We start from the raw sequence: 11,603 nt of genomic DNA, 5'->3' as shown, positions 1-11,603 counted from the left end.
GTTCAATAATAGGCCTAATCTATATCAAAATACTGCTACCTTCTTAAACCAGTGGGACCGTCTTAAATTGATAAAACACGCAAAAATGCATCAAATTGCACCGTTTACAACATCAAAGTGTAAAAAAGTTCTCACTCTATGTGTGTGTGTGTGTGTGCGTGTGTGTGTGTGTGTGTGTGTGTGTGTGTGTGTTTGTTAGGGGGGGGGGGACATCCTCCTCCAATACCCTCCCCCTAACCTGGCTACGTCGGTGTTACTATATATATAGGCTACTAAATATTATTGTATAATAAGAGTATAGGAACCTATTACAACCCAACTTGGAAACTTGTAAATCGAAATAATGATGAACCTGTTGATGGTTTGGTGTAGCTATTGGTGCAGATTAATGCACTGCACCAATTCCTATATTTATTCATGATTCTCTAGATCTACAGAAAATTCTTTCTTTATTTTCTTCAATAGCCTGTCTTTGGTCTCATACAAACATATCGCGAAACTCTTAAAAGTGCATGCTCATACAGGCACCTGCATAGTACATGGCCTGAAAACTTCACCCGCTGAAGTATATCCCCGCTGAACGCTAGTTGGCGCACTCCTCCCAGCGTTTCACTTTTCGACCGAGAGTTGGCCATCTTTATGGAGTGTACGATGATCATTGATGATGAGAAGCTAGACTAGCGATAGCCAGAAGCTGCTGCTAGCTATAAAGCCTTGATCCCAGATCCAACAGGATGGTGAGTCGAGCCTCTTGTAAAGGGATATTTAAAGCTGTATTTCGGGGTATTATAATGGCAATTAAGATTATTATTACCAGTGTATGTTCATTGTATAATGTTTGAGGGCGATGATGCTAAGCAATGCTTATTTTTAGGATATGATTTTAGCTGTCAGTTGCCGGCTCCTGCTGCAGCTAGGGTCCTACAGTGGGATTGTAGTTGCATTTCCACTAGGCCTAGTGTAGTATTTCATCCACAGTGACACGTCGCGCAGTGTACCGTATGTTGCATAGTTTTGTGCGCGTAGTGTATGTATGTCGGCTGCAAGACGCTTGGGCGAAAGAAATTCGGTGGGATAATGTAGACTAAAGTTGATGGCAGGTTTGGAAAAAATAATGAGGTTTAGTGAACGTGTAAACTATTGGGATTGAAGGTATAAGGTTCATTGAAATGCTGTCGTGATCATGAGGGTGTAGGCGTGAGAAAATAAACGTGTAAATCTAATAAGGGGATTGTAAAGTAAGCCCCTGTTGATAGTGTATTAAAAGGTTGATTATTGCTTGGTAAGGGGTTGCCAGTACACTAGAATCTAGAGCGTAAATAGTTCTCTAGTAGGCCTAACACGTTAGGCCCTATGTTGTTTACAGGCTCAGCATGTGCAAGTTACAAAACACTACGTTCAGTTGATTTCATTGTGTCTTGATCAAAGCGAAATGAAACAAAAACGAAAATTATGCTTTACTGCAAGGGATGTGGTTTGACTATTATTTTAGACAGTAACATTACCTTTGTAGGATTTATTGTTATTGGGTTTATCGTGGGCGTAAAGGAAACTTTTAATTGTAATGTAGGCCTAGATCTACCGCCTACCGGTAAGTTCTCACAATCATTCATACGACATTGGGTCTGTAAAAAGTTAGTTTTATAGAGAAGAGAACAATTAAGAGATTACTATTTCACTTTGTTATTTCAATTTAAATGTCTAACGTTATTCATTCTCATTTCAGGACGGTGTCAGAATGTTAATGTTAACATCATGGAGTTTTGACGTGTTGCCGTACTTTCAAGAAGACCTCTCTGTTTGTTCGTGTCAGAGGCGTCGTTTGTGATCTCTGAGATGTCACTGCTAAACATCGACCTGAAGACACACGACACACTTGGAACACCAAACCTCAGATTATTGTGTGTGAATATGAAGATATTCGCAAATGAATGAATATGTTAAGCCTGCATTGGAATGCTGTAAAATGATATAGGGCCTATTCAAGTTTTGTGTGTGTCAAGGGTTTTGTTTGGTTTCGAGTGTTGTGTTCATTTGTAGTTATTTACAAATAGTCGTGTGTATCAAACCATGTCATGCAATGACTTATTTAACTCATATTACAATTCAACCTTTTGGTTGCCAATCATGTGATTTCGATAAATGCCATTTATCTATCTATTTATCTTTTTATCTCATGTTTATTACAGTGAGGCTGGTTGGTGGATCAACCCAAAATGAAGGCCGAGTTGAGATATCGTGTAACGGGCAGTGGGGCACGGTGTGTGGCTATGACTGGGATATGAGAGAGGCGCACGTGGTGTGCAGAGATCTCGGCTACTCATCGGCCTCAGCTAGTTATAGGTCATCGCACTTTGGGCAGGGATCTGGACCAATCTGGTTTTACGTGGCTTACTGTGATGGAACGGAAAACTCTCTGGTTTATTGCCTTCGTAGGCCATGGGGATGTCATGGCTGTACTCACAGACAAGACGCCGGAGTGAGGTGTGAAGGAGACCGTAAGTTTGATTCATTTATTCACGCATTTCATAATGTAGGCTACTGAGTAACTCAGACCAAGTTACAGAAATGAAAATAATAATATAAAAATCTAAGATAAAAAAAAAATGATTAAGATTGAATTAAAGAAGTCTCTCGCTCGAGTTTTGTTTCTTTCTTCATCTCTCTCCCTCTCTCTCCCTCTCTCTCCCTCTCTCTTTATCTTAAGCCAATTCATACAGTGTTGTATGTACAAGCTTGTACGTCTAAATCAATGCACAATCTAGCGGGAGGCACAGTGATTGTGTAGTGTGGTTTGCATCGCCACACAAATTTGAAACGAAAGTCCCTACAACTGAGTCTACAAAGTCTGGTAAAAGTTGAATATTTGTTGTTAATTTTTTCACTTTTAGACTCATTTAGAAATGAATGTACTACGCTGCCGTGTACCTGTACACTACCATACCGCGGCCAACTGTTTGAGTGCAGCGCAGAGTTTCGATTCAAACCATCGAGTTATTTCGAAATGGGTAAAAGTGTCTTAACAGTAAATATTCAACTTTTACCAGACTTTGACGAGATTCAGACAATCTGTTTTAGGTTGTGAAATATTGAGGGCGAGTTTGTAAATGTATAAATATCACAATACGAGGCGATACGAAACTACAACTTGTCCTACTTACAAGTAAAAGAATGATCGCCCGGCCCAGCGCGATGTCGGGCACGAGTCCTAGGGTATAGTAGGACCTATACTATTCTGAAAATCTTCTCTTTTTTTCCATAATTCTAAGTCAGACAGTTCAGAAGTGCCTATGAAAGACAGAATTGGTATTCTGAAATTGTTCCATGGAAAAATTAGGACATCCTTATTCCCGCCCACTGCATTTTCTAATATTAAAGCAAATAAAATTACAAATTTTGTTTGGTATTATGCAAAATTAACCAGTGCGATAATATCCTTACGAAATTATGACGTCTGGTTAAAAACACATTTTTGTCTTCACCCGTGTACTACTTACAAAGAAAGAAATATTAAAAGAGAATCGCAGAAATTGTGGAGTGTTGTTGTTGTTTTTTTTTTTTTAACAAAAATAAATTAGTCAGTGTATTATACATTTGCTACACGCGTGTGGTACATTAACGGTATGTGGCCGGCAGCTGGCGCGCGGGCTGGATACATCCAGTTAGCTACACGATCGACCAGCGGGCCGGCGCCCGAGGGCAGCGTGGCGGCCAGCGCTACCATCTACGCCTGTTTGCTGTGCGTATGTACAGTAACAAGCGAACGCTATTGAACCTACGCGGATAATTCTTTCAGAGAATATGTACACACATCAATACTTAGTTTAGGCATACATTCATGTATAGCTATCAAGTAATGTATATATAAAAAAGAAGGATCTGTACATTTAAGATTTAGAAAACACATTGGCAAAGAGTTGTTTGCCTTGCATTTATCAAAGCTCAGTTCATGCATTTTGTGCAGCCTGAGAATAATTATAAAAAAAAAAAACAAACTCCATAAAACATGTTGGCCAACACATTAACACCATTTAAACACAAATTCACGGAATGGGACCTGCCGGTCTACACAACCGAATACGTAACTACATGTATTTGTTTTGTCAGTAGAAAAAGAAAAAGAAAAAAAAACTTTCGTGGCAAACAATCATATAACAAGAACATTTGAACAAAAAATGAATGAATAACCAAAATGAATTGAATAATAAACAGGAACACTTTTAAACGATGATTCACCTGTACAGTTTATTCATATGAACGTAGTTAATAGTTTTTATATTTGAAATAACCAGAGAGCAAAACTGAATAATACGTTAACTTGTTATTCGGCGAAATCAAAGGTCTGGCATGATGTTTTGCCTTTATTTATTCGCCTGTTCCTTTAATTAGTATATTAACGGAATTTAGGACAGGGTAAAGGCTCTCCTAATAGCTTTTCTTAAATCATTTCCAATTAAGTGCATTCTAGAATATAACAATTTCCTCCAAGGTCAGAAATTATTTTCTTCCTAGATATCATACTCATTAGAATATTTTCCCATTTCTTCCCATCTGTAGGCAAATTTGATAGGAAATAAAAGTTATTGAAAAGGTTAGGAATAAAGTAAGACAGATTTTCAGAATACGGTGTACTTTTTTTTTGGAAAAATTCCTGATTTTAGAATAGGAAGAAAATCTTACCAAAAATGTTTTCAAAATACGACTACCAGTACATAACATTTTGAAACCAAGCTACCCTGGCTCATACGAGTGTGTTAAGACAACTTGTTCTTTCACGACGTACGTGGTGATGCTATCTCAACGGCATGAACCTCAGAAATTCGACCTGTTTTGCTTGAAACGAGTGTCATTGTAAAATTTGTTCATCACTAAAAGAACAATAAAACAACCAACTAAACTATCCGGCGAGAGTTAATGCGAACATATTGAATGCGTAGCTGTCATACACGCGCACTTGCTGTAAACCTAAACGTGTGGCGGGTAGCTGCGCTGTTCTATTATTCCGACCGGAAGCTATTTCCACCGAAAACCGTCCTAAAAATCAACAGGATTGAGAAATGTTTGGTTTTGCAAATGCGGAAAATGATTTCACGCCATGCTTCCCTTCCTCTTTCTCTTTCGTCCTTAATCGAAAGCTCGATAATAGGCATTGACAAACCTTCTGACGATTATCTATGTACAAATACAAAGTAAATCTTCCAATGTTATTAAAATTCTTTTCGGTTTGTTGGTTTCTTCCCACTCTGTTCCTCATGTATTAAAGGAAGCGATAATGCTGTCAACGAGTCTGCTAGTTCTGGTCTCGCCTACCGTATCAATCGTTTTACATATTACAACGTTCGTAGCGAACTGACGTTCGCTCCAACCGCAGCTGATAATGGGGGCATACTTCAGTGTCATCTCATCGGCAGTGAACGGTCCCGAACCTTGGAAGTTCAGCGTAAGTAATTTAATTTAATTCAATATCTGATCTACTAGGATCTGCGCGGAAGTCCAAATGATATCATGTTTGTTCGGTTCTCTCGGAGTATTGTTGAAAGCTATGCAGGTTTGCCAGGCATGCGATGATTATGACATTACATAACTTTCCTGAGAAGATAATAATATGCATATGATGCAATTATTAAGAATGTCCTTGATCCCAGAAATGTAAAGTAGCAAGCCCTCCCCCCCCCCCCCAAAAAAAAAAAAAAAAAATACCTATGGTTATTTTTTATGATGTAAAATTAAAGATTGTTGGTGTTCAGAACGAACTTGCTGCAATTTAGTGCAGGACACACGAGGCGCCAAAATTATATTACCTGTTCGTTAGGCAACATGCATGGAAGCTTTGTCGCTTTTTGGGAAATGATTGTTCGTGTCTATGGCTGCGTTTATGAACTTTCCCCTGTTTAGACGGCTTTCAAAAGCCCTTTCCATAGCCCTTTCCAAAGCCCTGTACTATTAATGTGACGCTTGGTTTCTAAGAAGGGACGGCGAAAAGCAATTACATGTACCATCATAAAGACATATCTTCCTTTGAGAGTGACGAGTCATGATGCAATGCCACATGAATCAATTGTCTTCCTATCTGTGAGGTAGCTCCAGTTTAGCACATACTTCAAACATTTCTTAGGGTGCGTTTATCAACTCCTTTTCTCGGCAGAAACAGGTTATCCAAACAGCTCTCAAGGAATTTGTGCGAGTTGATAAACGCAAAACTGTTTTGAAAGCCCTTTAGGAAAGCCTTTACGAAAGGGTGCGTTTATCAACTCTCTTTTCTCGGCAGAAATAGGTTATCCAAACAGCTTTCAAGGAATTTTTACGAGTTGATAAACGCAAAGCTGTTTTGAAAGCCCTTTAGGAAAGCCTTTTCGAAAGCCCCAAATTTGTGGCTATCCAAACAGGTTTCCTAAGCAGGTTTTCAGAAACCTGTTTGTAAAAGCCTTTTGGAAGTTGATAAACGCAAAGCTGTTTTGAAACGGCTTTGTAGTCTCGTACTTCAGCACGCCTTATGATCTCTTCTCCTCGGGTCGAATTGCGCAATGCAGCTGTGCAGTGACAGGCCAGTTAAAAAAAATCGTGTTCGCGAAGAGAGTTGATAAACGCAACTATTTTTAAAACCGTTTCTAAAGGGCTTTGGAAAGGGCTATCGAAAGCCGTTTAAACAGGGGAAAGTTGATAAACGCAGCCAAAGTCTCATGCCGCCACTCAGAAATATTTGAAGTATATGCTAAACTGGAGCAGCCTCACAGATAGGAAGACAATTGATCCATGTGGCATTGTATCATGACTCGTCACTCTCAAAGGAAGATATGTCTTTATGATGGTAATTGCTTTTCGCCGTCCCTTCTTAGAAAACAAGCGGCACATTAATAGTACAGGCAGTCAGGGCTTTGGAAAGGGCTCTCGAAAGGGCTATGAAAAGGGCTTTCGAAAGGGCTATCGAAAGCCGTTTAAACAGGGGAAAGTTGATAAACGCAGCCTTAGTGGCGGCATGAGACTTTGGCTGCGTTTATCAACTTTCTCCTGTTTAAACGGCTTTCAAAAGCTCTTTCCAAAGCCCTTTCCAAAGCCCTTTCCAAAGCCCTTTAGAAACGGCTTCCAAAATAGTTGCGTTTATCAACTCTCTTCGCGAACACGATAACTGGAATGTCACTGCACAGCTGCATTGCGCAATTCGACCCGAGGAGAAGAGGTCACATAAGGTTCGCATCGTTCGTAACTGCAGTACAATACTACAAAGCCGTTTCAAAACACCTTTGCGTTTATCAACTTCAAAAGGCTTTTACAAACAGGTTTCTGAAAACCTGTTTAGGAAACCTGTTTGGAAAGCCACAAATTTGCGGCTTTCGAAAAGGCTTTCCGAAAGGGCTTTCAAAACAGCTTTGCGTTTATCAACTCGTAAAAAGTCCTTGAAAGCTGTTTGGAAAACCTGTTTCTGCCGAGAAAAGGAGAGTTGATAAACGCACCCTTTCGAAAAGGATTTCCGAAAGGGCTTTCAAAACAGCTTTGCGTTTATCAGCTCGTAAAAAGTCCTTGAAAGCTGTTTGGAAAACCTGTTTCTGCCGAGAAAAAGAGAGTTGATAAACGCACCCTTTCGAAAAGGCTTTCCGAAAGGGCTTTCAAAACAGCTTTGCGTTTATCAGCCCGTAAAAATTCCTTGAAAGCTGTTTGGAAAACCTGTTTCTGCCGAGAAAAGGAGTTGATAAACGCACCCTATGATGAGCAGATTTTACGTACATGCTTTAAAAGCTATATCAATACTTGCTGATGACAATTTAATGGATAATTTCAGGATTAACTTTAAAAAGCAGATAACATTGGATCATACTTTTTTGATTATTCAATGTACTCAATTCTATCAACATCGTTGAATGAAATATGAGGATGAATTTTATCATCCGTGTACATCTAACTCTCGTCGTCTCGACAGACCGTCCAGCAGACAATATCATCTTGATCAAGATCGTTGACAACGAGGACGGACAAGAAATTAATGGCCTCAGGATCACATGTGACGTCGACCCACGTGACCAACCATTTCCACCAGTGGGAATATACGAGATTGCAGTGAATGACGTCATCGAGTCAGCTTCAAGCTCCCCTTCCTTGATCCTTGAGTCCATTCCGAGTGAATGCGTTGAAATCTCCTGCACCGGTATCAACGACATCGGAAGGACGAACGCTACAAAGATTTACTGTCCAAGACGCAACCGTAAGACAATAAAACGTTCCATGATATCGTAATTTTTGAATCCCAAAGCTTTTGTGATTAGTACAAGGAAAAATCAATTTCACTTCATTATTATACGTTTTTCTCTCCAAATGCGATTGACATGAAGCCATTTTTTTTTTTTTTTATGTAAGGATTGACAATATACCAAACTCGTTAGTACTATACCTTTATTGCTGGTAATTGCACGTTGATCCACTAGTATTATATACTGTAGTCTATACTCCATTCATGCAATTGCTATGATTAAAGAAATCCAGGCAAGTATCGGTCTTATCCCTATAAGATTTTTATATTAATATCTTTTTTCATATCCCGAACTAGTCTGTTTTCAATTGGCAGTAGCAAATTTGTTCACGTGAACACAAGGGCCATGGTTGTAGAGTAGGTTGTTGTACTTGATTTTTATACAAGGAAGGTTTAAATTTTAAGATTCAAATGTTTCTCGGGAGTGTTAAGGTGTTAATTACATGTTTTTGGATAAACAATGCAAATTTTGTAAACATAATGATTCTATGTGCATCGTCAACCAAACTCGTCAGTGTCTGGCCCGTTAATAGAATACAATGAGGATAATTCTCCTTCAACCGTTCAATGGACTTTGTTCACCTTTGACTCCTCAAATTCTTGATGGGGGATCTTCATTTTGTTCATCAAGGATGTTCATGAGTTGGGGAGATTGCGAAGTACCTGAAAATTAAAGACACAGTCAAAAAAAAAGAACAAAACAAACAGATTATGTACAACTATATGCGTTGTGTTTTTTTTTCTTTTAATTCTTAGGTCACGCGCCTCCAGCGAGTGACATACTCTCCATCGAGACCCAGGAGATCAATGGGGAAGGAAGCCAGGTCATTCTCGTTATCACGTGTCACATTAGTCCCGAGGACCAGCCCTCCCCACACCTTCACACATACACCATCGCAGTCGACAACACCACGCTCTCCTCGTCCAGCATCACCTCGGCTCTCTTCAGACCACACCCACACAACAGGTGCATCAATATCACATGCTCGGGGACGAACGGGATTGGTTGGACCTTCACCAGTCTCGAGTACTGTTCGACTTTCGGCTCGGAGAGAGGTTAATCTACTTTTGTTATTATATGATTTCATTCGCCTCTGGACTTTCATAGAGCACGCGTGTAAAAAAAAAAATAAAAAATGTAAAAAAAAAATGTGGATGATAGCTCCAATTTTGTCTTATGTTTGACTCTAACCTTCATCCATACATGCTGAATGATATATTTTTTTCAATATTCCTATCATATTCAAATTTATACCTAAAAAATTTATTCAAACTAATTCAATTTACTTTCGAGGCTTTGTGTCATTTTTTCACTCTTGTTTTGAATATGGTTATGATATGTTCTTGAAATGACAATGTACGACGTAGATAAAGTATATGAAAAGACGTGTGTACAGAATAGTCTGGGACTTGTCCGTTTATCCTCGATTATCCCGTTAATTGTGCTCTGTCAAAACATTACGGTCATTATTTTGGTTTGGCCATACAGGTCCCATTGCTTGTCTACATCGCGGAGCTCTTCAGAAGTCGTCGACCACGTACGCCTTGCTCTTCACAGCGTTGTTCATGTCGGTGATGACCTATGTAATCGTGGTGATGAAAAGGAGAAAAATTATCATCCTCTGAAGAGGTACTATAGACTTCCTTTTCTTCCTTTTCTACTACATTTTCTTCCTCTCATTTCTTTTTCCTTACCGGTACTTTTTCTTTCTCTTTTTCTATCCTGCCTCCTACACCCCCTTGAAGTGCTTCAAAATATTTTTTACTCTTTTACCTCTTTGCCTATATCTTCTTCTTCCCACTCTTTTCTTGCCTATTCAGTTCATTCTTATTTCTCATTGGCATCTTCCTCTTCCTCTCCTTCGGATCTTTGATATTTAGCTTTGTTGAAGTTTCCTTATTGCCACTCTTAAGATGGATGGAAGTAATAGCAAAGGAGAGCTAAGGGTGACAGGTTTTATAATTTGAAAGCTTTATTCAATACTGACTCGACGCGTGAATGAGAGAAATACGTCTCCATCTTGTACTCGTCCTCCGTGACCGGTTTCTATCAAAGTGTAGAGTAGCAACACTATTTTGAGACAACGGCCTTGGAAACGATTCCCTCGTAACAATAACCAAGAATAACTGAGCTTTCTATTTCAATGCGATTTTTCAAAGCGTTTTGTGCGGTTTGCTGATGTAGTAATGATCACATGCAAACATAAAAACCTAATTTGTATAGCCTCTTGAGGCTTTACCTGTATATCTGAACGCTTTAAATGATAGAGGCATTTTCCTATATTCAGATGTGTCCGTCTAATGTCCTAACCTTCAAATTGTTTCTGTCCTTATCTTGTGTATTTTTCTTATAGATGGAGAGCATAAACTCGAGTCGTGGTCTCATATTCATGTTTGCCATTTCGTTCGACAAAGAAAATTCCCCACTGACGGATGTGACAGGAGTGTAGTTCATAAAGTCTTAGATCCATATTTCAGTCGAGATCGATCCTACACTATCCAGGGAGGACCACAACCGGCGCACGTCCCCCCCCCCCTTCATTTTTTGTTGAAACAAAAGAAATAAAAAGAAAAAAATGGGGGGAGGGGTGCCTGCGCCCCCCTTTATTTTTGTAAGCACGTCCCCTCTTTACGAAATTCCTGGATCCGCCCCTGAATTACATAATGGTATACTTTGTTTACTTAGTATTAAACCCTAACTGCACTGGGGGGGGGCCTGGGAAGCCCCCCCCCCCCCCCCCTCCATACTTTTGGCGATTGCATCGCGACCGTTGGGAATTTCGGATTCTCGCTTCATGACTTTTTCCCCTGAAGTCTTGCGCACATTTTGGTACCACTCGATTGTCCATATCGGACCTACCTAGGGGCCAATTAGTATGCGCATGTCATTAAAACGGCTAATTGCTGCATATATTTGTGTACAGTTACATACTGTCAATAGACCATGGCTTGCATTACTTTATAAATTTTGCTCAGGAATTGGTTTTCCACTTGGTTCATACTTCTATATTGTTCTGAAATAAATTGGGCAAAGTTTAGAAACAATGATATACATAAGGAATATCAAACAATAGAAAACATAAGAAATAAAAACAATACAAAACATAACAAAAAGTTTTTTTTTTCTCGTTTTTTTTTTCTCTTTCTGAGGGGGAAATTGAGATTTTATCCACATAGATGATTCAAATAACTCTTATCCTTCCACATGATTTACTGGGCACTCTTAGAAAACAATAAAATACATAACAAATGTAAACAGTAAAAACAAAAGAAATAAAAACATTGGAAAAACAAAAGAATTACAGTGATATTTTCACTTTTTGAGACAAAAAACATGATTCTGTAAAGTTAATTTCAATTA

The 11,603-nt window shown here is 39.1% G+C and overlaps 1 protein-coding gene across 1 annotated transcript; it reads left to right on the top strand.

The window, feature by feature from the left end:
* Positions 1-691: 691 nt before the first annotated feature.
* Positions 692-10,682, top strand: LOC140226597 (uncharacterized). Its single transcript, XM_072307051.1, has 8 exons — positions 692-737; positions 1,727-1,901; positions 2,190-2,498; positions 5,264-5,440; positions 7,916-8,197; positions 8,999-9,298; positions 9,732-9,872; positions 10,597-10,682. Exons 3-7 carry the CDS (start codon positions 2,282-2,284, stop codon positions 9,866-9,868), a joined length of 1,113 nt encoding a protein of 370 aa, XP_072163152.1. The 5' UTR covers positions 692-737; positions 1,727-1,901; positions 2,190-2,281; the 3' UTR covers positions 9,869-9,872; positions 10,597-10,682.
* The last annotated feature ends 921 nt before the right edge of the window (positions 10,683-11,603 follow it).

This window comes from Diadema setosum, chromosome 3, assembly GCF_964275005.1.
Source record: "Diadema setosum chromosome 3, eeDiaSeto1, whole genome shotgun sequence".
Lineage (NCBI taxonomy): Eukaryota > Metazoa > Echinodermata > Echinoidea > Diadematoida > Diadematidae > Diadema > Diadema setosum.
This window is presented reverse-complemented; position numbering and strand designations above follow the sequence as displayed.